Source organism: Procambarus clarkii, chromosome 83 (genome assembly GCF_040958095.1).
Source record: "Procambarus clarkii isolate CNS0578487 chromosome 83, FALCON_Pclarkii_2.0, whole genome shotgun sequence".
Lineage (NCBI taxonomy): Eukaryota > Metazoa > Arthropoda > Malacostraca > Decapoda > Cambaridae > Procambarus > Procambarus clarkii.
Window position 1 is genome coordinate 2,943,148 of NC_091232.1, and position 27,898 is coordinate 2,971,045.

Genomic DNA, 27,898 nt, shown 5'->3' on the forward strand with positions numbered 1-27,898 from the left:
CTCTACAAGCGTGCCCACCTTGGGGGAGGGTGGTACTCTACAAGCGTGCCCACCTTGGGGGAGGGGGAGGTACTCTACAAGACTGCCCACCTTGGGGGGTCTGACTGATAGCGCTGCTGCTGCAGATGGGGCACAAGGACGTCTGATTTTTTTATATTGTTGCCGCCGGAAGCGGCTAGTTTATTGTGCACCCCATACCCATCCTGTGAGCGGTAGCGCAAAAAGCATTACCGAGGGCACAAAAGGTCTTTATCAAGGGCGCATAATTTCGTGCTTTTGGGCAGGATTTCGCTGGTGATTGTGTGTAAAAACATTGTGTGGGTTATGATAGAGCCCTGTTGCTCAAGATAACCTCAAGATAACCTGTTGTTAGCGATTGTTCGGGTGCCTTGAAAGAGATGCTGTTAGGCCAATATATTGGAAGGAGAGTCCGCATGTAGAACCCTCGTTTCCTTCAGTGTATTGGAAAAAAAGATAATGTGACTATTTATGCTTCAATAGAAATGAAACTCCAGCTTATTGGTGAGATATTATCAGGAAGATTTAAATAAATAAATGGTGCAGTTTTGTAGCTCAGTGTTGCAGAGTTGTAGATCAGTGTTGGTAGTGGTACAGTGTTGTAGCTCAGTGGTGGTAGTGGTACAGTGTTGTAGTTCAATGTTGCAGAGTTGAAGATCAGTGTTGGTAGTGGTACAGTGTTGTAGCTCAGTGGTGGTAGTGGTACAGTGTTGTAGTTCAATGTTGCAGAGTTGAAGATCAGTGGTGGTAGTGGTACAGTGTTGTAGCTCAGTGATGGTAGTGGTACAGTGTTGTAGCTCAGTGGTGGTAGTAGTACAGTGTTGTAGCTCAGTGTTGGTAGTGGTACAGTGTTGTAGATCAGTGTTGGTAGTGGTACAGTGTTGTAGCTCAGTGGTGGTAATGGTACAGTGTTGTAGTTCAGTGTTGCAGAGTTGTAGATCAGTGGTGGTAGTGGTACGGTGTTGTAGCTCAGTGATGGTAGTGGTACAGTGTTGTAGCTCAGTGGTGGTAGTGGTACAGTGTTGTAGCTCAGTGGTGGTAGTGGTACAGTGTTGTAGCTCAGTGGTGGTAGTGGTACAGTGTTGTAGCTCAGTGGTGGTAGTGGTACAGTGTTGTAGCTCAGTGATGGTAGTGGTACAGTGTTGTAGCTCAGTGGTGGTAGTGGTACAGTGTTGTAGCTGAGTGGTGGTAGTGGTACAGTGTTGTAGCTCAGTGGTGGTAGTGGTACAGTGTTGTAGCTGAGTGGTGGTAGTGGTACAGTGGTACAGTGTTGTAGCTCAGTGGTGGTAGTGGTACAGTGTTGTAGCTCAGTGGTGGTAGTGGTACAGTGTTGTAGCTCAGTGGTGGTAGTGGTACAGTGTTGTAGCTCAGTGATGGTAGTGGTACAGTGTTGTAGCTCAGTGGTGGTAGTGGTACAGTGTTGTAGCTGAGTGGTGGTAGTGGTACAGTGTTGTAGCTCAGTGGTGGTAGTGGTACAGTGTTGTAGCTGAGTGGTGGTAGTGGTACAGTGGTACAGTGTTGTAGCTCAGTGGTGGTAGTGGTACAGTGTTGTAGCTCAGTGATGGTAGTGGTATAGTGTTGTAGCTCAGTGGTGGTAGTGGTATAGTGTTGTATCTCAATAGTGGTAGTAATAGTGTAGTGTTGGGAAGGGTGTTAATGGTGTAATTATGTAATTAATTAGCCTGCATAACCTTCCCAATAAGAGATTTTCTTGCAATTTTACATAATCTTCTCTGAGCTCATTATATTTTGTGGTGTGAATGTTGATAGCAAGATTTCTATACATCTTCTAATTTATTAGTACGGTTTATAATATCTATAAACGTATTTAATTTAAATTAATTAGCCAATTTTGTTACCTATATTTGATAAACGTATTTTTTTCTATAATGCGTCATTTGTAAGTCTCGCCTGTACATATGTACTATAAATTTACGTAAAATATATGTACACTTATTTTCTATTTCATTTTAATTGTATGCATTCAACTTTAATAAGTAATTCAAACAGCTGTGATATAGTCAACTTTTGTAAGTCTCGCCTGTACATATAGATTTACGTACAATATATGTACACTTATTTTCTATTTCATTTTAATTGTATGCATTCAACTTTAATAAGTAATTCAAACAGCTGTGATATAGTCAACTTTTGTAAGTAGAGAGGATTAACTTGAACTGGAGAAAAGAGAAAACCTCACTCTAACTTTTAAATAGATGCGCCGTTCTTTCGTGGATATTGCAGAGTCAAAGTGCTTTAAAAAATCCCCAAGTTACAGCCTAGTGTATCTCTGCTCCAAGCTGGGGCTAGGCGAAGTTTGCCCGTAGTGTTCTGAAGTTATTTCAGCGAGAGAGAGAGAGAGAGAGAGAGAGGGAGAGGGAAAGATAATCCTAAAACTTTGTAAGTGGTGTCATGTATAATAAGTAGCGCAATTAGTGCCTTAAGTAGGGGGATTTTTTTTAGTGCATTTTAATGGGGGCTTCATCTGAAATTTTATATCACGTTTTCAAGCCTTGTAATTAGTTTCGTATTTCCTAATAGTCTGAAAAAATTTAGGCCAATTTTATTCGCTTATATTTTGAACAGAAACACGAGCAAAATAATATTGATGTGATGGGATCGATCTCGCTTCCCTGGACGCCCCAAGGAACTCGCATTACCAAGTGAAGCATAACCTCATCATGGATCAGTCGGTTGTGCGTGTGCCTGGAAAGTCCAAGGACGAGAGTTCGAGCCCATTGCATGACCTCTAGATTGTCTCATAGGTAAATCATTTGATTTCATTATGCAATAGAAAGAGGCTTTATAAATGTATACTTTATGCAAATATAATTAAAAAAAATATTACATTAAACAGAATCACCTCTTTGATAATATTAACAATTAAAGATAGGCCTAACAGCTATCACATCGGGAACAATAAGAACATAAGAACATAAGAACATAAGAACAAAGGTAACTGCAGAAGGCCTATTGGCCCATACGAGGCAGCTCCTATTCTATAACCACCCAATCCCACTCATATACTTGTCCAACCCGTGCTTGAAACAATCGAGGGACCCCACCTCCACAATGTTACGCGGCAATTGGTTCCACAAATCAACAACCCTGTTACTGAACCAGTATTTACCCAAGTCTTTCCTAAATCTAAACTTATCCAATTTATATCCATTGTTTCGTGTTCTGTCCTGTGTTGATACTTTTAATACCCTATTAATATCCCCCCGGTTATGTCCATTCATCCACTTGTAAACCTCTATCATGTCACCCCTAACTTTTCGCCTTTCCAGTGAATGCAACTTAAGCTTTGTTAATCTTTCTTCATATGAAAGATTTCTAATTTGGGGAATTAACTTAATCATCCTACGCTGGACACGTTCAAGTGAATTTATATCCATTCTATAATATGGCGACCAAAACTGAACTGCATAATCTAAATGGGGCCTAACTAGAGCAAGATATAGCTTGAGAACCACACCAGGTGTCTTGTTACTAACGCTGCGATTAATAAATCCAAGTGTCCGATTTGCCTTATTACGAACATTTATGCATTGATCCTTTTGTTTTAAATTCTTACTAATCATAACTCCCAGATCCCTTTCGCAATCCGACTTCGCAATCACAACACCATCTAGCTCGTATCTTGTAACTCTATCATCATTACCTAACCTCAGAACTTTACATTTATCAGCATTAAACTGCATCTGCCAATCCTTTGACCATTTCAAAACCCTATCTAGATCAACTTGAAGTGATAGTGAGTCCTCCTCCGAATTAATTTCCCTACCGATTTTCGTATCATCGGCAAATTTGCAAATGTTGCTACTCAAACCTGAATCTAAATCATTTATATATATTATAAACAACAGAGGTCCCAGGACAGAGCCTTGAGGCACTCCACTTACAACATTTTCCCACTCTGACTTGATTCCATTTATACTAACTCTCTGTTTCCTTTGGTATAGCCATGCCCTAATCCAGCTTAATATAGCACCCCCAATACCATGAGACTCTATTTTTTTAATCAGTCTTTCATGTGGCACTGTATCAAAAGCTTTGCTAAAGTCAAGGTATACAACATCGCAATCCTTACCACTATCAACTGCCTCAACAATGCTAGAATAAAAAGATAACAAATTTGTTAAACATGAACGGCCATTTATAAAACCATGTTGCGACTCAATTATTAATTTATGTTTTTCAAGATGAAGACGAATTTTATTTGCTATTATAGATTCGAGTAACTTTCCCACAATAGACGTTAGGCTAATTGGTCGATAGTTAGACGCAAGTGATCTATCTCCTTTCTTAAAAACTGGTATCACATTAGCAACTTTCCAAAACTCTGGCACTCTGCCTGACTCTATTGATTTATTAAATATGGTTGACAGTGGGTCACAAAGCTCCTCTTTGCATTCTTTAAGCACCCTAGCAAACACTTCATCCGGCCCTGGGGATTTGTTTGGTTTGAGTTTTACTATTTGTTTAAGAACATCCTCCCTGGTAACTGCTAAACTCGTCAACCTGTCCTCGTCCCCACCCACATAGACTTGTTCGGCTGAAGGCATATTGTTAAGTTCCTCTTTAGTAAATACAGATACAAAATATTTATTAAAAATACTACTCATCTCTTCATCACTATCTGTTATTTGACCTGTCTCAGTTTTTAATGGACCTATCCTTTCCCTAGTCTTAGTACGATATAACTGAAAAAACCCTTTAGGATTTGTCTTTGCTTGCCCTGCTATGCGAACTTCATAGTTTCTTTTTGCTTTCCTTATCTCTTTTTTAACATTTCTAACCAGTTGTACGAATTCCTGTTCTAAAGTGACCTCCCCATTTTTAATCCTTTTGTACCAAGCTCTCTTTTTACCTATAAGGTTCTTCAAATTCTTTGTTATCCACTTTGGGTCATTAGTATACGATCTATTCAATTTGTATGGTATACTACGTTCCTGTGCTTTGTTTAGAATATTCTTAAATAAGTTATATATTGAATCCACATCGAAATCCCCATTTAAGTCACCTATCGCTGGGTTCATGTCTCGCTCCAAGACCGGCCCACACCCCATACCCAAGCCTTTCCAATCAATTTGACCCAAAAAATTTCTTAGGCTATTAAAATCAGCTTTTCGAAAATCTGGCACTTTAACAGAATTTTCTCCTACTGGTCTATTCCATTCTATGCTAAATCTGATTTCTTTGTGATCACTGCTCCCTAGCTCACTCCCTATTTCGATGTCACTAATTTGCGTTTCCCTGTTAGTTAACACTAAATCTAAAATATTATTTTCCCGTGTTGGTTCCTTAATGTGTTGCGTAAGAAAGCAATCGTCAATTAATTCTAGAAAATCTTCTGCTTCACTATTCCCTGTTTTGTTCAACCAGTTTATTCCGCTAAAATTAAAGTCACCCATGACATAAATACTGTTAGATCTAGATGCTCTAGATATTTCATCCCATAGATGCTTTGCTTCCATTCTGTCTAAATTTGGTGGCCTATATATTACTCCTATTATAATATTATTAGCTTTTTCGTTTAATTCAATCCAAATAGTTTCTGTGTGTGGCTCTGTTTTGATTCCCTCTTTGAGACTACATTTCAAATTGTCCCTAACATATATGGCTACTCCACCTCCTCGTCTAATATATCTATCTGTGTGAAATAGTTTAAATCCATATATTTGATATTCAGCTAATAGTTCTCTATTTTCTACATTCATCCACGTTTCGGTAAGTGCAATAATATCTATTTTTTCTGTGCAGACAAGAGCATTTAATTCGTTAATTTTATTTCTTAGACTTCTACTGTTAGTGTAATATACCCTAAGTGAATTGTTATTTTGCGGACCTTCTCTTTCCCTGATCGTTTTGCCAATTCCTTTCTCCCACAAACACATACTTTTATTACCTCCTTCCTCCAAATCAATTCCCATACCTCTATCTACTAACAGTTTAAACCCAAACAAACACCTCTAACCACTTCTTCTAACGAGTTCGCAACAGCAACAACCCCAGCTCTCGATAGATGCACCCCATCACGAGCATACATTTCATTTCTTCCATAGAAGTGTTCCCAGTTGTCTATGAAAGATATTGCATTTGATTTGCAATATCTTTCCAGCCGGCAATTGACACCAAGTGCCCTCGATATCCATTCATTTCCCACTCCCTTTCTTGGAAGAATGCCACATATGATCGGGATTCCTCCCTTGCTCCTAACTAACTCTATGGCTGTTTTATACCTCTGAATCAGTTCCTCACTCCTGACTCGACCAACATCATTTCCTCCCACGCTAATGCAAATAATGGGATTGTTCCCATTACCAGCCATAATATCATTCATGTTGTTTATAATATCACCAATGCCAGCTCCGGGATAGCAAACCCTTAACCTGTTCCCCCTATCTCTAGCACAAAACGTTCTATCCAAATACCTTATCTGGGAATCTCCCACAACTAATGTTTGCTTAGGTACTTCCTTTACTTTCTGAGGGGCCTGCTCTTCCTTTCTCTTCGTTGCTTTCCCTTTTGCGCGATCCACAGTCTCTCCACAGCACTCGTCCTCCAAAACGTCAAATGAATTTGAAGTTGCTATGGCGTTTGAAGGCGGCTTTATCAAAGTCTTCTTAAGGCCCCTGTCTTTCGCAACTCTCCAAGACGAGGTCCCTTTACTGCTGGTCTCCTCCTTCGTTACTTCTCGTTGTTTTTTAAGCTGACGCACCTCCTCCCGCAGAGAGTCCAACTCTGTCCTCAGGGCTCCCACTAGAGTCACCAGGTCCTTCACTACAACTTCCATATTGCTATGATAATATAACAACACTCAGGAGCTCCGGTTAACACAACCTCTCACTGTGACTTCCTATATTTAATGATTAACATCAAAGTTTTCTTTTGGATAGAAGCACAGAATTAGACTATAAGTGAGACTAACGAGAGGGTGAGAGAGACTAACGAGAGGGTGAGAGAGACTAACGAGAGGGTGAGAGAGACTAACGAGAGGGTGAGAGAGACTAACGAGAGGGTCAGAGACACTAACGAGAGGGTGAGAGAGACTAACGAGAGGGTGAGAGACACTAACGAGAGGGTGAGAGACACTAACGAGAGGGTGAGAGAGACTAACGAGAGGGTGAGAGAGACTAACGAGAGGGTGAGAGACACTAACGAGAGGGTGAGAGAGACTAACGAGAGGGCGAGAGAGACTAACGAGAGGGTGAGAGAGACTAACGAGAGGGTGAGAGACTAACAGAAGAGCGAGACCGTAACGATAGCGCAGAACTTTATCATGTTACGTCACACTGACTCGTTATCTAGCTGTCCTCGTTAAATTATTACGAACATCTTAACTGACGCACCAAGTGTTAGTGTCCAAGAGCACTTAACACTTGGACACTTGAGGCGATCGGACAAAAATTAGCCCTTATGGCGATCGGACAAAAATTTTTTTGATCATACCGGAATACGAAAATGAGTAATTTAGGCGATTTTCGACTTTTTTTAAACAGTATTCGGAAAAGATCTCGTGGCTATAGAAGCACAAGTGTTCTCGTGGCGGTAAGCGAAAAGTAGTTATCGTGAATAGCTTCGAAAAGTAGTTATCGTGAATTGGCTTCGAAAAGTAGTTATCGTGAGAGTATATTCAAGAGGTAGTTATCGTGGGAGCATTATTCCTCTGTGGCCAACGATGTTGTCTGACTCATGAAATCGTTTTGTAATGAGCTCAGCTTCTGAAATATTGCGTGAGTGTCTCTGGCCAATTATGAGGGAGAGTTATGAGTATGAACTCATAAAAGAATGGTAGGTAAAATACCGTTTGTAGCACATGTTCTATAGTTTGTATTTATTTGTCTCTCTCTCTCTCTCTCTCTCTCTCTCTCTCTCTCCCTCTCTCTCTCTCTCTCTCTCTCTCTCTCTCTCTCTCTCTCTCTCTCTCTCTCTCTCTCTCTCTCTCTCTCTCTCTCTCTCTCTCTCTCTCTCTCTCTCTCTCTCTCTCTCTCTCTCTCTCTCTCTCTTCCTCTCTCAGTGGGAAGGATGTACAGTATTGCGAAACTCATTTTAATTTATCTGAAATATTATACAATCTCTAATTTCTATTATATTAATCTGTTACCTCTCCAGCCCTATAGCATATGTTTATAACCAAAACATATGAGAGGAAACAAAAGCTGATATGAGACGGAATATATATATATATATATATATATATATATATATATATATATATATATATATATATATATATATATATATATATATATATATATATATTTTCCCTATATTCCCTAAACTAACATATGGTCCTAGCCTTAAAATTTTGTGCCGTCTGTCTCTGAATAAAGTTGATTATTTTAATCCCAGTCGCCAGATTCGCAGAGGCAAAACACGCATCCACGGACGACTGAGCTCGTGTCTAGTTTATATATATATATATTTTTTATTGACATGGGGGAGGGGGGTTGAGAGGGATATTCATTTTTTTATTTTATCGTGGGGTGTCCAGTCTTGGTAGATTTTATCGTATCAGCCTATGGGAGAAGGATAGGGAGGTGAAGGGAGATGACTGGGAGGAACTAGGGGGGGAAGGGAGATGGAAAGGGGGATTTATAAGGGGGAGAGGATGCCAGGTGCTGTTCCATAATGAGAGAGCATTGATCCTCTTTGTTGTGTTTCTTTTTACTGTGTCGTGTTTTTTTATACAAAATTTTGTCCAGGGTTGAGTCCTTAACAAGGGCGAATGTTTAGATTTTTTTTGTTTGGTCCACGTTATTGAGAGTGGGAATCTAAATGTTGTTTTTGGCTACGTATTCTGATGACGAAGACTGTCTCTCTGTTTCTGTCTGTCTGTCTGTCTCTCTCTCTCTCTCTCTCTCTCTCTCTCTCTCTCTCTCTCTCTCTCTCTCTCTCTCCTTTTTCCATCATATGGCTTTTCTTTTTTTTTACTTTGTCTCCACGTTTTCTACTATCTTCCTATTCCTCTTATTTTCCTGTACTCTTCCCTGTTTCTTTTTTACTTATTCTTACAAATCATCTATTAATATTTTCCCCTCTTGTTATATTCTTCTGTTTGTTTCTTGCACGTCATTTAGTCTTATTAGATGTCTTCTACCTCTTCTGTCTCGTTCTCTTCTACTTTCTCCTTTATTATATACTTGAAATGTCTCCGATTCGTTTATTTGTACTTTCTAATTACCATCTATTTGCATTTCCCTTTCCTTGTCTATTTTATGCTTCTTCCCCTCGTCGACATCTATTTTTTTCGGGCTTCCTCCTCCTCCTTCTTCTCTTCTACGTCTTCCTTCTATACATTACATTCCTTACTATCCCCCAAAATATTTTCTCCTGAGGTACTCCCTTTTTTCATATATATTTTGATATATTCCCTTTTATTATCTTTTGATAGTCCCTTTTGATATATTCCTTCTTCCTGATTTAGTCCCTCCAAAGATATTTCCTCCCCCCTCCCCTCCAGATATATATATTCCCCTCTTCACGATATACTTCCCAGTATTCTCCCTACTGGGATACTTGTATATTTTCTCCAGATATACTCCCACCTCCAGCACCCACTCCTTCTATCTCTTTATCCTCCGTCTATTTATGAACGTCTCCTTTCCCCATTCCCTTTCTTAACGTTCTCTTACTCCCCCTTATTGGTATACTTCCACCTCCTTCCTTTGCATCTCTTCTTAGTATACTTCCTCCTCGACTTGTATAGTTTTGTTCTGGTATACCCGGTATACTTCGCGCTTTCCTCTGATAATTTCTTTCTTGTAAAATTCCTTCTCCTCCTTCCTCCTGCTCTAGTTCCTTGAACTGCTTCCTGGGGCGTGAGAAGCTGGTTTTATCCCTTTGATGTTTTCCTTGCAAAATTTGAGAGAAAATCGGAGCGTTTTGGACATTCTTTACTTAAGAACAGCTCTTTCCTTCAGCTTCAGCTTCCCATGCATGTTCTTGGGATGCTGGCTCGCCCATTCTAATCCTCAGTTGCTGGCATAAAACTCTACCCAATCTGTCAGCTATTGCAGCAGTATAGATGCTGCTAATCCCTCTCCATCCCTGCTATTGCAAGTTTGTTATGGCTCCGTCCCCCTTCCAATTCTACAGACTCTGAAACTATGTCGAGGAAGCAAACTTTGAGTGGTAAGACTTAAGTTGAACTTCTTTCATTGAAACTTCAGCTTTCATAACCTTCATAAGCTCTGGGAAGTCTCTCTCTAACTGCTGGCTTTTTTCAGCACAACCAGAGGCCAGATTCACGAAAGCACTTACGAACGTGTACATCTTTCCTCAATCTTTGACGGCTTTGGTTACATTTATTAAACAGTTTACAAGCATGAAAACTTGCCAATCAACTGTTGTTATTGTTAAAAACAGCCTCCTGGTGCTTCGGAGCTCATTAACTGCTTAATAATTGTAAACAAAGCCGCCAAAGATTGAGAAAAGATGTACAGGTTCGTAAGTGTTTGCGTAAGTGCTTTCGTGAATCTGGCCCCTGTTCAGTTGTCCCGTCACGTGTGAGTAGATTGTCAAGTTCAAGTACGTTTATTGACACAATAAAATACTTCACATATGGAGAGAGTAGCAGTTGGCTGTTTAGGTGAGGGTGCCAACTTTTGTATTCCTCGGATAAATAAATATCATTAATATATTATTATATATTTTAGAATGACTCCCGATAACTTAAGGTATCTTATTAAATTCAATCGAAAGTTACTTTTTAGATTTTCTCTCTGATGTTATCTTTAAGAGAATCTTAAAATGTTATATTTATTTGTGTACTTTTAAGAGAGACAGTCTTAAAAATTTTATGTGTAAATTAAATATTGATAAGATTTTTGCTCAATAGCTGAATGTTAGAGTCTGTAACATAAGATAGCAAAAGAAAAACACTCAAAAAAAACTGTGTAATCTCTCATATCAGCCAATTGAGTGAGATTCAAAACAGACTCATAACTGTATATTGAGGCAACTGACAAGCAAAACACACTCACGTGACAGCAGACTGTGAGTGCCTCAGCGCACACACTCGTAACAGCAGACTTATTAATGAGTTCTCCCTTATTTGCATATTTGCAACACGCTCGTCCCTGATTTGCATAAAACATTTTTAACTCCTCTTCTTTTATTTTTTAAATTGCGACTTGATTTAAATTCGTCAATTTTATTTAACAGCATTTTTTTTCCTAAATGATCTCTAGACTTTTTATTTAATCAGGTTTTGTGTATATATTTTTGTATGTCATCGGCTTGATGAAGATAATTGATCACAATACCAAACATCAAGAGAGAGAAGAGGGATCTTGAGGTTATCTTGAGATGATTTCGGGGCTTTAGTGTCCCAGCGGCCCGGTCCTCGACCAGGCCTCCACCCCCAGGAAGCAGCCCGTGACAGCTGACTAACTCCCAGGTACCTATTTACTGCTGAATGACTAAAGTTCTTTTTTTGTTATTTTTTATTGACACATGGAAAGAAGGTGAACACACTCCAACATGCAACAGACTTGAGCTGATCTCGATCACTGAGGTGGTGACAGGGCAAAGAAGAGATTTCTTATAAGACCAAAATTTACTGTCAGTTTTTGGACATGGAGTGACAGAAACAGTCAGATAGACAGAGACACGGACAGCAAATAAGGAGGTTTGGGGTAATATGTGTGTGTGTGTGTGTAGTCCTCTGTTTTATTAGCATTATTGTTTTACTGTTTTACTAATACAGGTCAGTTTCCAGGGGGGACCCTTTAGATTTTTAAACCTGCTAATCGTCTGATGTAATTACTCAACAGCCTAGATAACCTCAAGCTAACCTCAAGCCTCTTCCTTCTCACAACAGTTCGTATGTGTGTTTACTATTTGTGTCTGCAGGATCGAGCTGTTAGCTCTTGGACCCCGCCTTTCTAACCGTCGGTTGTATAATGTTCTGACTCTCGACCTGTTTTCCTCTTTCCTATCTACTACATATATTTCTCGCTATCATACACACGCATTCCCAGGAAGCAGCCCCCGTAGCAGTTGCCTAACTCCCAGGTACCTATTTACTGCTAGGTGAACAGCGGCATCAGGGTGAAAGAAACCCTGTCCCATTTGTTTCCGCCTTCGCTGGGAATCGAACCCAGGCCCATAGGACTACGAATTCCCAGCGATGTTGACTCAGCCGTCAGGCCCCCGTATATATGGGTGTGTGTGTGTGTGTACTCACCTACTCACCTAATTGTGCTTGCGGGGGTGAACTCTGGCTCTTTAGTCCCGCCTCTCAACCGTTAATCAACAGGTGTACAGGTTCCTGAGATGTGTGTGTGTGTGTGTGTGTGTGTGTGTGTGTGTGTGTGTGTGTGTGTGTGTGTGCGTGTGTGTGTGTGTGTGTGTGTGTGTGTGTGTGTGTGTGTGTGTGTGTGCGCGCGTGTGTGTGTGTGTGTGTGTGTGTGTGTGTGTGTGTGTGTGTGTGTGTGTGCGCGTGTGTGTGTGTGTTTTAAAACAAAAAATAATAGGTGTCTCCAGGGGACCTGATTACCAGCAGACAAGCATCCACTGCGTGTATACAACTCCTCTAATTAAAGGGACAGAATTAAAACTCTCGCTCCATTGTTTCTCTCACACTTCCAGTAACAAAAGAACGCTCGTTCAGCGTCACGCGTTCTTCACGGCTTCAGCTGCCCCATCTATAGCACCCCCGACGTTCACACCTTCACACATAAACCTACACGTTCTACCTATATGTAATCATTCTGCAACATTTCCAACTGCATAGACGCATTTACAATTAAGCAATAATACCTTCTCCAAGGCAAACCTCACCGTATCTTTATCTACAACTGCGCCTCTAGTCCACTTTTGATATAGAAATCTATATCAAATGATATATATATAATGATATATATGTGGGTTGCTTGCTTGTATGTGGGTTGCTTGCTTGTATGTGGGTTGCTTGCTTGTATGTGGGTTGTTTGCTTGTATGTGGGTTGTTTGCTTGTATGTGGGTTGTTTGCTTGTATGTGGGTTGTTTGCTTGTATGTGGGTTGTTTGCTTGTATGTGGGTTGCTTGCTTGTATGTGGGTTGCTTGCTTGTATGTGGGTTGTTTGCTTGTATACAAGTGCCAGCAAATACACAGATGTCAACAACATATTCATCTTAAGCTTCATCTGTGTCAATAAGTTTCCCTACTAAATGCCTATATACTTAGTCCTGCACCTAAACTTTGCTACACCTTCTCCTGCAATTAATACAGCTACACCTACACCTGCAATTAATACAGCTACACCTACACCTGCAACTAACACAGCTACACCTGCAACTAACACAGCTACACCTACACCTGCAATTAACACAGCTACACCTACACCTGCAACTAACACACCTACACCTACTAAAACAGCTACACCTACACCTGCAAGTAATACAGGTGCACCTACCCCCCTTTAATTAACACCTATACATAAGACCCTGAGTACACAAGAATAGATTAGTTTACAGAACTTGTCGGCCCAGGTGATTGCTCACGCATGATTGTGTGAGACCTGCGCTTGAAACAATCCAGCGTCTGCAATGTTATTGGTTAAGTTCTTCCATCCATCAAACAACCTTTTCCTGCAGCAACACCTGTACGTGAACCTTTTGCTGCACCTGGACATGAAGCTTCAACTACACCTGTAAATGAATCTTCACCTGTATGAGTGTGTGTGTGTGTGTGTGTGTGTGTGTGTGTGTGTGTGTGTGTGTGTGTGTGCACTTCTGCTCCATGTGTGCACCTTTCTCCCTACATGTGTGCACCTTCCCCTGCATCTTCACTTCCCCTGATAAGCTGTATATTAAGCTTACATAAATCCCAAGAAGCTTAGGCTGTCGCAGTAAAGACTGCCTGAGTAAGAAGGGAAATGTGGGGGAAGGTACGTCTGGCGTACCATCAACACAGGGCGGACTTGTTACCCCTGAGAGTAGTACTGGGAGGGGAACGAAGCAGCGTCGGGCGTAATATACAAAGGCACGAGTCAGGCGCAGCTTTTTACTAACCCAGACCAAGACGCAGCAGGAACGCCAGACGAAGGCTGAAAAAATTATGTGAAAAAAGTTCCTGTCAGCGTAGAGCGTTTGCTATGAAGATCTGACCTCTGGGGGCAATTTTTCCTGTGAATCCGTCTGAGAAGAAGTGGGATTTCCTTATATGTACCCGTACCATCTACGACGGTACGGGTAAGACGTCGTAGGGGCGTCACACATGTGCACACCATATGTGGAACACAACATTTGATCTCCTTTTTTATTTATTTTTTATTTTTTTTTAGCTATGTTAGGATAGGAAAGGATAGGCTTGGGTTGATTGGATTGTTGGTTGGATTACATTCTTTCCTCTTGTCTTAGACGACCCTTACATAAAATTTATACATATATATATATATATATATATATATATATATATATATATATATATATATATATATATATATATATATATATATATATATATATATATATATATATATATATATATATATATATATAATATCGATGACCAGGCCCATCACCTCAACCACCATCCCCAAAAGCCCACAAGCAATCCAACTGGGATGGCCCCATTGTAGACCAAGTTGCTGCAGAGTGCCTGGGTGCTGCAACAACAACACCCAGGCACTCGACATTGCTCGCCTCACAGCAGTAGCAGCCCCACATGCAGGGAATTTCCTGTTAGCAACCCCAATGTCGGCAACTGGCACGCGTCTCACACCACACGAATTGCTGTGGCCCTCCGCCTTGTTGCCCCAATCCACACCAAATATAGGTGTATTTGCGGCGAGGTGGTGGCTGACAGGTACGGCCACCATGGCCTACTCTGCCAAAGCACAGTGGGATGGCACTCGAGGCACAGTGAAGTTAACGACATCATCAAGAGGAGCCTCACCACAGCTGGATGCCCAGCTGAAAGAGAGCCCCGTTACCTAACGCCTCGTAACTCTGATGCTCTTATTGGTCGCCCGGATGGTATCACAGTGAACCCCTGGAAGAATGACAAGCTACCGGTGTGGGACTACACATGTGTATCAACCCTGGCTAACACCTACATTGAGTTAATAGTCAATTAAGTTAATAGTGGCTCTGTCTAGAGTTGGAATGACACCATTAATCCCCCCCCCTCCGCCGCACTTCCCTATTGTCACCCCTATTATTGTTTCCCCCTCTCCCCTACCTCAACCTTTACTTAACCCCTGGTATCACCCCCATTTCTTCAACCACCATTTCTACAACCACCTACGAATGGTCTCGCAAAACAGACACCACTATTATCAGAGCTCTGTTACCTACTGTGTCAGCTTGTCACCGCTAACTCCACTCTATTCACTGTCATTATTAGAGTATCTACACCTCTTGCGAAGGAGACTTTCACCTATTCCCAGCACGACGACCTCCACTTCGCATTAAAACGACTCCCCCCCTGACTCGTTCTAGTTCGATCTGCACAATCACAACATGCAACGACAACGAGTCCCATCACGACTCCATCACCAACCCCACAATGGCCGCCCCTTTTCCCTCCAACAAAAAATAAAAATAAAAAAGAATCGCGCCCTCCCACGCGCAGGACAAGAGGACCCGTTGTCCTGTAGGAGCTCAAAAAACGAGAGAATAAATTCGATTACAGCAGCGTCCTGAATCATTCGAAAATAAATCGCTTTTTTGTCGGAAATAATTCTTGCTGGGACGCCAATTATGAGTCGAAAACAAGTAATTCTTTTCACGTCTGAGTCGCAGTCTTTTTTTTTCCTTCCAGCGAAATGTGAAGTGGAATTTCTGTTCGATTTCTTTGAAAGTAGAATTCATTATTACCTGAAGAGGTTGGGTGAGATGACAGTTTTCTTTACTTCCCAATGCAAGTATTGGGGTCCTGATTTCTTACTTTTATTAGGATCTTAATAATAATACACAAAATATGATGACCATACGTATACATTTTATATCCATATCATTATTATTATTTTAATGAAAATTCTGAAAGATAATTTGAAAATGAGGTATCGTTTTCGACAGTACATTAACAATTACAAAAAATCTTTTATTAAAATATTTATATTTTTATTAAAAATCTTATATTAAAAATATTTTCATGAAAATTCTGAAAGATAATTTGAAAATGAGGTATCATTTTCGACAGTACATTAACAATTACAAAAAATCTTTTATTAAAATATTTATATTTTTATTAAAAATCTTATATTAAAATATTTATATTTTTATTAAAAATCTTATATTAAAAATATTTTAATGAAAATTCTGAAGATAATTTGAAAATGAGGTATCATTTTCAACAGTACATTAACAATTACAAAAAAAAATCCTTTCACGGTCTGTATTATTACATGTATTATTCCTGTCTTACTGATTAATTGACACCTGACACATAGTTCATGAGATGCTGCAAATTTAATTCAATGCTAAAAGCCAGTTCGTGTACCGTAAGATAAAGCTATACACTCTGACTGTAGACTTGGGAGTAATAATGGCCACCTGCCAGCCAGTTATTGCATTAATTGTAATGAATTATTGATCAAACCATCAGGCAAATTGACTTTGATCCTAGTTGTTAAGGAGATGTTGACCAGACCACACATTGGAAGACCACACATAGGACCACAGGATCATACAGGACCACACACTAGAAGGTGAAGGGACGACGACGTTTCGGTCCGTCCTGGACCATCACAATCGACTTGAGAATGGTCCAGGACGGACCGAAACGTCGTCGTCCCTTCACCTTCTAGTGTGTGGTCTGGTCAACATACTTTAGCCACGTTATTGTGTCTGTTTTGGAGATAGTGTGTAAATTATGAAACTTGTTGAGAAATTTCCCATAGTATTTTTGTATTATTATTAAATGCGTTTCGAGTTTGTCTGTGGTGTAGGCTCATGGGGACAGGTAGACTTGAAGGAGAACTAGAGTCACAACTATGTTGCAAAGTCTTAATTATACCTCTGCATGGTCAGATGATACCTGATTTGTTTTTGTTAAATGATGCTCGTGTACGAATCTGACGTGTGTGTGTGTGTGTGTGTGTGTGTGTGTGTGTGTGTGTGTGTGTGTGTGTGTGTGTGTGTGTGTGTGTGGCGTGTTTGGTAACATGAGTGTCGCTTGTAAACTGCTTCGTGTGTCTGCAGGATATGTGACAGACTAAGAGTATTATATCCCCCTGAATGTGAACATAACCCCCCCCCCCATTTTCACCGCCAAGATGAACATCCGCTACACTTTCTGTTCACCGCGAAGGGAAACATCCACCACATCATGTTCACCGCGAAAATGAACATCCCTCATCCATCTACATCGCGAAAGTGAGCATATTGACACCCTAGTTCACTATGAAAGTGAATATTTCCTCCTCCTCCCCCCCCACCCCCATCCCCTTGGGCAGGACGGTAGAGCGACGGTCTCACGTCAACCAGGTCAGTACTCAATCCACAACCGTACACAAGTGGTTGGGCACCATTCCTTCCCTCCGTCCCATCCCAAATCCTTATCCAAACCCCAGTGCTATATAGTCGTAATGACTTGGCGCTTTCCCCTCCCCCCTGATAGTCAACGACACACGTACATCTGAAGCAACAACATAGACACACTCCACACTAGTAGCCTGGAACTTGAAGGTTTTGAATATGGAGAACAGCTTGGGGAACTTGCCCTCCCAACGCGAAAAATAAAAAGAAGGAAAGATTGTACACGATCACAAAATATACAAGATTTTTAGGAGTGTAGACGACTTGAGAGAGAAAAAGAACAAGTTAATGGTTCTGGCAGCTGAGAAGGGGGTAATTGAACTATCAGGGTTAAAGCGCCAAGCCATTACGACTATATAGCACTTGGAAGGGGTCAGGATAAGGATTTGGGATGGGACGGGGGTTCGGAAGGAATGGTGCCCCAACCACTTGGACGGTCGGGGATTGAACGTCGACCTGCATGAAGCGAGACCGTCACTCTACCGTCCAGCCCAAGTGATTGGATTGAGAAGGGGGTAAGAAATTGATAGGAAGATTATTGAACTGTATTCGGAGTTTAAAAAACAGATTAAACGTGGGTGGTTGAGTCATTAGGTGGTCGACAACAGGAGAGACGAGATCTAAGGACTGATACACGTTCTATACGCGTGCATCTACGAGGAAGCCGGTGGCTGAGCGGACAGAACACTGGACGCGTGATCCTGTGGTCCCGGGTTTGATCCCGGGCGCCGGCAAGAAACAATGGGCTGAGTTTCTTTCATCCTGATGCCCTTATTACCTAGCAGTAAATACGTACCTGGGAGTTAGTCAGCTGTCACGGGCTGCGTCCTGGGGGGTGGAGGCCTGATCGAAGACCTGGCCGCGGGGACACTAAAGCCCCGAAATCATCTCAAGATAACCTCAAGATAACCAAGGTCATGTCATAGAACGCATGACATTATCGCTCTCTCGTCTCACTGGATCACACTGCTTCCAATATGAAATAAATATATATTTTAAATATATATTTATTTTAAATGCACAATTTTGTTATGGAATTGATACACAATGCACATTTAAATTTTTTCAACACATTGAAATCATTTTATTTCAAATTTGTATGCTTTAACGATTAGTAAAAAATTCCCATGAAGATTACAGAGGAGCTGCCTTTTCACTATTTAAATAGCCAGTTACACCTCTGCCCATTTACATAATAATTACACTTTAAAAAAATTATTAAATGGATCAAACATTGATTTCACAGTTAGTGGTTCACGAATGGTGGCAATGGTAATTATATTTTGGTCCTGAACTAATAAAATATTATTTAAAATAATTCAGTAACATATGATCGTTTGCAATTGAAAGTAATTTATTTAATTTTGAGCAAACTGTTGTATAGAAAAAGAATATTTAACGAGGTTTTTGTGTGTGTAGATAATTAGGCAAGCCAGGGAACGTGTAAGGAAACACTGTATGGAACTGTGCTTCATGTTATATGTTCTTGGTTTATCACCCGTGTTGAAGAACATGTTCATTGTATTCTAACCGTGTTGCAGAACATGTTCAGTGCACAACCATCCGTGTTGCAGAACATGTTCAGTGCACAACCATCCGTGTTGCAGAACAGAACATGTTCAGTGCACAACCATCCGTGTTGCAGAACATGTTCAGTGCCCAACCATTCCTGTTGCAGAACATGTTCAGTGCCCAACCATTCCTGTTGCAGAACATATTCCTCGGTCAGCGTCAGTACTGAACAAAGAGTTCATCTACAGTTAATTTCCTTCGCACTTCTCTGCTTATCGTTATTTATCACTATCGTTCATCACTAAGAATTATCATAATTAATTTTCAACCTTAATTACCGGGAATTATCATCGCTCGTCATGTTAATGTTTTTTTATAACTGGTTATTGCAAAAAATATTTCTCAATTATCGCGCCAATTATCAGCATTTCCCATTTCCACTGCACATTCCTACTTATACTACCTCATCTTGTACATTCTCTCCTGTACACACTCTCATCACCACAATAAAGTTATATAAATGGGACTAGGTGATAGGAGACTAAAGGGACAGTAGAAAATGAAGTGTAACTACCCACCTGTAACGATTCGAGAAAGAGACCTGGGATTGGACGTAACATCTAATCTAACTCCTGAGACACATATAAATAGGATAACGACAGAAGCGTACTCTACGCTGCCAAAAGTTCAAAGTCATTCAGAATCCTAAGTGAGGAGGCATTTAGAGCGCTTTACACTGCCTACGGGAAACTTGTCTTAGAGTATGCCGCCCCATCATGGAGTCCCCACCTGAAGAAACACATAAGGAAACTGGAAAAGGTTCAGAAATTTTCGACGAGGCTCGTCTCAGAGTTGCGAGGGATGGGGTATGAAGGGCGACTGAAGGGACTGAACCTTACGACACTAGAAAAAAGAAGGGAGAGAGGGGGGATATGATAGGAACATACGTAATACTCAGGGGGATTGACAGAGTGGAAAAAGACGAAATGTTCACAGAGAATACTAAGAGAATAAGACATGGGTGGAAGCTAGAAACTCATATGAATCATAGAGATGTTAGAAAATTTTATTTTAGCGTGAGAGTAGTGGGGAAATGGAATGACCTAAAGGAGCACATTGTGAAAGCAAACACTATTTGTTACCTTAAAACTAGGTATGGTAGAGAAGGACTGAAGTCATTGCTTTAAACAACCAACTGCTAGATAGGCGGGATCTAAGAGCCAATGCTCGATCCTCCAGGCACAAATAGGTGAGTACACTCTCCGAAAATCACCCACGCTTACTCTATCACACCCTATCCATTCCCTTCTCACCCCCCATTCCTTCATTATCGATTCCCTCCCCCTCCTTTATTACTCGCTTTCCCTACACGATAACATATTCCCTGCCTTCATCCCTTACATATTTCTCTTCTTAAATGCCTCTTCACGATTTTCACTATTTGCAATATTGCAGTCACCGTAAATCCTCCTCTCCCAGCTATCGTCCTTAATGCCACCAACACGTCAACACTTCCTGTGATAAGACCCCAAGAACCAATATCAATAATAAGACTAGATTCCCCCATGTTAGAGGAGAAAACCCGTGCGAAGAGGACTTCAAGATGAAACTGTATTTTCACATAAGAAACGCTTACATTTCTACACAATTTTCTCTGACAGGAAAAAATAAATAAAAAATATGTATATATATATATATATATATATATATATATATATATATATATATATATATATATATATATATATATATAATATATATATATTTTATATCTCGCTGGTGTTACATATTAGTCCTTTACCAAAAAGTTTCCTGGGATATTACGTACATGAGGTTATCTTGAGGTTATCTTGAGATGATTTCGGGGCTTTAGTGTCCCCGCGGTCCGGTCCTCGACCAGGCCTCCACCCCCAGGAAGCAGCCCGTGACAGCTGACTAACACCCAGTTACCTATTTACTGCTAAACGTCACGCCATAAACAAAAAATGCAGATCAATATATATAAATTTGAGTGAAAGTTGTGCTGAGTGACTCAGGACAGGCACTGAGAGCCAAGCTTCGGCTGTGTGGTGAGGGCGAACAAGCAGGGCAAACGAGACGGTCAGATTTGCATGTTACCTGTGATAATGGGTCGTCATGGCCTCAGGTTCACGCGTGAGGGCGTGGTAACGGGCAATTGGCTTCCCCCTCGTGGACCTCACATCACGGGTAATGTAGCAGAGATGGTAGAGCAGGATAGCAGCAGCAGCAAGGCAGAAAATAGGTATGAAAGGGATGAAAGACGTAAATATAGACAATTAGAAAGAAGCAGGCAAAGGATACAAGCAGGGAACATTAAAATAATGAAGTATGGAAGAAGGGATGATGCTGGTGGGAGAGAATGACTTGGTTAGGGAAGACATAGTGGTGACGGACGAAGTCTTGCAGGGGTGATGTACGTGGTGTGTGACAATCATAGGTGACACAGACGGATAGCAAGGTGTTAATATCAGCCATTTCTGATGGACATGTATCATGGGGTTACACCTGCTTGTCATATTCAAAGCTGACCCCATATGCTAGATGAATGTTTGTAAATCACGTGTCAAACACCTTATATCACGACTCCAGACTAAATATTAATCACTTTATTGGGTGATTGATCAGGTAACGTGTGTTTAGGGGGTGAGGTGGGCCTTACCATGAGCCCAGAGAGTAATGGCTCAGGCATGGGTTGAACAGCAAGGTGGTAGTGGGTGGGGAAAAAGTGCTCGTTGATGGGCGGCTGGTTGTGGGGTGGCTGCCAGGATGTGCCATTACATAAGATACGTATTGATGGGAATAACGTTTAGTGCTGGAGATAGTGTTGGGTGGACGGGGGCGTGTAGTCCTAGAAAATGTTGTGGGGGAGTGTACTGGAGAAAGAGAGGTTGGCAGACAGAAAGGCTCATGGAGTACTAGCCCGAGAGAGAGAGAGAGAGAGAGAGAGAGAGAGAGAGAGAATGAGAGGTTGTGGTAGCCTTGGGAGAGATTGGGGTAGGGAGAACTGAAACAGAGGAGTGTGTGTGTGTAAGTGCTAGGGTGTGGCTGCCTGACCCCCCCCCCCCCCCCCAAGAGTACTCAGCCACCATCTCTCTCAGGAGAGCCGTAACCTCTCAACCTGGCTCCTCCCCAAAAAAAAAATTCTTACACATTACAGTACATCTGCAATTGTGCAGCTGCCTTTGACTATATGAAAGCGAGTACAGTGTCAAAAAAACCTAGCTACGTGATGTTACTAATCCCCACCACACAGAATGGTTAATCATACAGGGCCGTGTGATCAGTAGTCTGCACTAGTGAACTCTAGATGAATTGTGAGGATACCATCAAGAACACGAGAGGGAATAAAGTAACAAAAAAATCTGATCCACTGAACATCAAAATTTTATAAAATGATTTTGCAAATTTATATTTACAATATAAATTTGGTTTTAATTTATATTTACGAGATGAATATATATTTCTCGGGTCTTAAAGCTTTGTTTCATCTTTAAATCAGGCCGTAAGCACACTTAGTATAAATAGATAAAAAAATGACCTTGTTTCATACTAATATAAAACGTGGAATACTTTGAAGTCTATAACCGTTTGGAGCCTTCATCACCTAATATAAAATATGAACTATATAGAATATATAGATTATATCAGTAACGAACAAAATTGTATATTCTCTCGTTGATATTAAGATCACAAACCATAAGAAAAAGTAATCACAAAACATCACAAAACCCCCCTGAAACCTCTCGTAAGAATATTTGGATTGATTTAAACTCTTAACTAGTTCTTCTGTATTGTTCAACTCGGCTGTGATTGTATTACACAACACGGTTTTCAAAGTTACGTTCCATTCGGCCCTATACTTTGATTGTTCTACTCGGCTGTGATTGCATTTTCCTGTTAGACAGCAATTGTATTCCTCCCCCTCGGCTCTGATTGTATTGTTCCGTGACCGTCAACTCGCTGGAAGCTCCGTCAACATTTGACTGATCAGCTGGTCCGCGTGTCTCATGCTATTGCTGGATTCCAGCCCAATTGTGGAAATGGCAGGCAGGTGCTTCCAGGCAAGGAGAAGGAGAGATGGATTCGTCCAGGGAAGGAAGAAGGTAGACAGACCTGTGCTTTCACGGATGAAAGCGATAGAGGGATAGATGCTTTCACTAGGGACGAAGGGGTTGATGGATAGATTCTTCCATAGATGGAAAATGGATGGATGCTTGTAGAGAGGATGGAAGGTAAATTAAAGGTTTCCCTCCATGGATAATGAAGATGGATGGATGCATGCTACTAAAAGGGTGGAGGATAGCTGTATGGATGCAGTATGGGTGGCTGGAGCAGGATAGACGAAATGAATGGAGACATCTGTGAAGATCATTCCATACGTGGGAATATCCCGAAGCTTAGCTCGTGCAGTGGGCAGGAAAGTGAGGGAAGAGGGGAAGGGAGAGGAGAGAGGGGAAAGGGAGAGGAGAAGAGAGGGGGAAGAGGGGACATTTGTTGATACACACAGGCACAGGGTGATGTAGTTAGGGGGGGGAAGAGCAGTTATTGATGGTGGTGAAGCCTGAGGCACGTTCGGTTCAACTGAATGGTGGTCGATATGTAGTATTAGAAACAGAAAGGTATTTTGACCAGACCACACACTAGAAGGTGAAGGGACGACGACGTTTCGGTCCGTCCTGGACCATTCTCAAGTCGATTATAAGAAGTCGGACCATTCACAATCGACTTCAGAATGGTCCAGGACGGACCGAAACGTCGTCGTCCCTTCACCTTCTAGTATGTGGTCTAGTCAACATACTTCAGCCACGTTATTGTGACTCATCGTCCGCACAGAAAGGTATTGCAAGTAAGATTCTTAATCGATGCAGTTTTGTGGATGATATGTATTTGCAGCTGTCGGAAAAAGTTGATATATCTGTCCGGCGAGGCTCGTGCATTTATCTACGCGGGGAAATGTCCAAGGAAATTATTGCAGTTTTCAGGGGATCACTTGCAGTCTCAATCCCCTGATTGAGACTGCAAGTCTCAATCAATCAATCAATCCCTCAATCAATCAATCAATCAATCCCTCAATCAATCAATCCCTCGTGGTGGAGACTTGCAGTCTCCACCACGAGGGACCAATCACTGGGGATAAATGGTTGTACAGAGCACTGACAAAGGTGTAGAGAATCACCTACTCCTCCAAATCACTCTTTCTCCCCTTCTCCTCTAACATTTCCTCCTTCTATCTCTTCTTCCACCATTCCTTCCCTCCCTCACTCTGGCCACATCGTCTGATGAATGCCAATTAGCAGTGGATTCTTCCTATTTTTTTTTATCTCCTTTTAATGGCTTCATTTCTTACAGTGTATACACAGAGTCTTTTAAGTAACAGATACAACAATATTAATATTTTTTGCCTGGTGGAGAAGGGGAAACTAAAGTGTTTTGTTTGTGTTCTTAACACAATACTAAGAGGAGAGCTGGAACCTTTGGTGGGTTGTAGAGAGGGAAGTAGGAAAGGTGGTACTGGTGTAGAGTGCACTAGGACATGGTATGAATGGTTGTGGGTTCTGGTATAAGGTTCCTCGTGTCATGGTATGAATGGTATAAGGTTCTGGTGTAAAGTGAATCAGGTCATGGTTTGAATGGTTGTCAGACCAGTAATTAAATGATCTACAAATAGCTTATACTTCAAGTTTTAAAGGTGTGTGATGGTTGTGTGTGTGTGTGTGTGTGTGTGTGTGTGAGTGTGTGAGTGAGTATTTAAGGAGGTAAGTGAGAAGGTGTAGGATTACCTCCCCAAAACACCAACATTAATTGAGAAATATTTATTTCACAATATGAGAAACTGTTAACTATTCATCCCCTGAGTGTTGTCCTGTCGTCTGAATGGCCCTTACACAATACGTAACTACCTAACTGGGATAGTCAGTGCCACCTTCACTGCACCCCATCATCACCAGAGCGACACACAACATATACACTACTCAACAATATAAACCTCGCAATATATATATATATATATATATATATATATATATATATATATATATATATTTATATATATATATATATATATATATATATATATATATATATATATATATATATATATATATATATATATATTTGTTTTCTGTCTCCTGTATTGCGTTTAATGCAGATCTTTATACGCCTCTGTCTCACAATAGCATTCCGAAATTGTTTTTTAGAGTGCTCTGTGACATCACATCACACTGATGGAGTTTTATCCTCTATGATCGCATTTATCACACCGGACTCAACCTCTTTTATACCAAAACGTAAACTTTGATATTTAGTCTACCGACTGTATCCCCCCTTTTATACTAATTTCATTGTGTTTGCTGCTGTTTTGGAGTAATTGGCACAGTACACTGTAGCACCGTGCTACAGCACTCGGCTTAATATACACCACCTCGGCTGTATAAATCTATATATATACAGCACTCAGCCCTTAGGTGCAGAAGATGAGAGGAAATGTCAGCACTGTGAAGACATGCCCGACAGACCACTGGAACATTATCTAACACAGTGCACAGTTACAACCACAACAGACCACTGGAACATGATCTAACACAGTGCACAGTTACAACCACAACAGACCACTGGAACATTTATCTAACACAGTGCACAGTTACAACCACAACAGACCACTGGAACATTATCTAACACAGTGCACAGTTACAACCACAACAGACCACTGGAACATGATCTAACACAGTGCACAGTTAAAACCACAACAGACCACTGGAACATTATCTAACACAGTGCACAGTTACAACCACAACAGACCACTGGAACATTTATCTAACACAGTGCACAGTTACAACCACAACAGACCACTGGAACATTATCTAACACAGTGCACAGTTACAACCACAACAGGCCACTGGAACATTATCTGACACAGTGCACAGTTACAACCACAACAGACCACTGGAACATTATCTGACACAGTGCACAGTTACAACCACAACAGACCACTGGAACATTATCTAACACAGTGCACAGTTACAACCACAACAGACCACTGGAACATTATCTAACACAGTGCACAGTTACAACCACAACAGGCCACTGGAACATTATCTAACACAGTGCACAGTTACAACCACAACAGACCACTGGAACATTATCTAACACAGTGCACAGTTACAACCACAACAGACCACTGGAACATTATCTAACACAGTGCACAGTTACAACCACAACAGGCCACTGGAACATTATCTGAAACAGTTCACAGTTACAACCACAACAGACCACTGGAACATTATCTAACACAGTGCACAGTTACAACTACAATAAGATTTTCAACTGAGATTCAACAGAGCAGGTGTTAAAAACTTTGGACATAATCTTATTAAAGGGAACACATGAGTTATAATTACTTATTCCCAGCTTAAGTAACACAAACACGAGGAATGGTTAACACTTAGGGCCAGCCAGAGGCTTAAGGCCCTCGCGGGAATATCCCTGCAAAATAAAGTGTCTTTACTACAGCACAGTGCTGCACCTTTGCTGAAGCACTCAGCACTAAACACTGTAACCTCTCTTTACAGTGCCACACACACACCCTTTTCACACACTGCTTGGTGGCACTGTACATAGTGCCACCGGTTACATGGAACTGGCTCTGAAGTTACAACACGGTACACTGCTGTTTTGTACCGTATCAAGAGTCCTTGAACAGCGTTATTTCGTGTTGCTATCTACCTATGCTATCTGTATCTACCTCTCTTATCTCCTTGTCTCTTTATTTTTCTCCCCATCTCCTTCCCTCTCTCTTCTCCGGTTCTTTAGTTTTAGTTTCGTTTTCCTCTTTATTTTTTATTTTTTCTCCTAGTATAGTTTTCTGTAATACGGAAAATTGAGATATATATCAGTAATATATATATCAGAAAATCAGTAATATATATATATATATATATATATATATATATATATATATATATATATATATATATATATATATATATATATATATTACTGATTTAAGCTATCTCAAACACAAATAATAATGCAATATTGGACTATAGTATTTGTATGATTTGTTTACTTACTTTTCCATAAGGAATGAGGAGTAATTATTGTCTTCTTTCACGCCAATTTTCAGACTGTAATCAGCTGCATTCCGAAATTTTTTTGACTGTACGAGAAAATGTTATGTCACATGCATAGTAGCACTGAACATGTGTGTGTTCAACACACGATATTTCTCTGAAAGATGGTCACTTTTGAGTTCTAATTACGAGTGGAACAAACATATATTCTGCAGTATAGGGACGGCCATTTAGAAGCCGTTTCCCAAAAGTTTGATAGGATGCAGAGAGGCGATTGACGCGCGCGCACACGCTCACTCTACCCACCAGCAGCAGCACCGCACACTGGCACCCTCTCGCCTCTCGGGCTAGAGACACACTGACTCCTGGCCTGCAAGTGGATGGCTTATATAGAGTGGCCCCTGGGGACATCCCTACATGTTGCTGCTCTTCCCCCACACCTACGTTGTCACCTCTAATGAACTAACGACCCTCTGCCATACCTGCCAGCAAGAGCCTATTTTACCTTTGACCTCCAGAAAGGATTCTAATCCAGGGGGTTAGGGGAGACCCCCTGGTCGCCTGGGTTCGAATCTTCTGAAGGGTTATAGTCATAATGATAAATATATATGAATAAATAAATACACACACACACACACACACACACACACACACACACACACACACACACACACACACACACACACACACACACACGTAGTTTCAAAGCGTTATATGACAAAGAGTGCTGGGAAGACGGGACACCACGAGCGTAGCTCTCATCCTATAACTACACTTAGGTAATTACACTTAGGTAATTACA

At 40.9% G+C, this 27,898-nt stretch overlaps 2 protein-coding genes across 2 annotated transcripts in view; one reads left to right on the forward strand and one right to left on the reverse strand.

Moving 5' to 3' along the window:
* Window positions 1-27,438, reverse strand: part of LOC123768757 (carbonic anhydrase-related protein 10) — a 295,413-nt gene extending 267,975 nt beyond the window's left edge. The window contains exon 1 of the mRNA XM_069316276.1: window positions 27,097-27,438. The gene's annotated coding sequence lies outside the window, so the exon portion shown is untranslated. The remainder of the gene's footprint in view (window positions 1-27,096) is intronic.
* LOC138358340 (putative proline-rich protein 21) overlaps window positions 21,133-27,898 on the forward strand; it is a 167,752-nt gene continuing 160,986 nt past the window's right edge. The window contains exon 1 of the mRNA XM_069316175.1: window positions 21,133-21,289. Within this exon, the coding sequence (XP_069172276.1) occupies window positions 21,133-21,289 (157 nt within the window). The remainder of the gene's footprint in view (window positions 21,290-27,898) is intronic.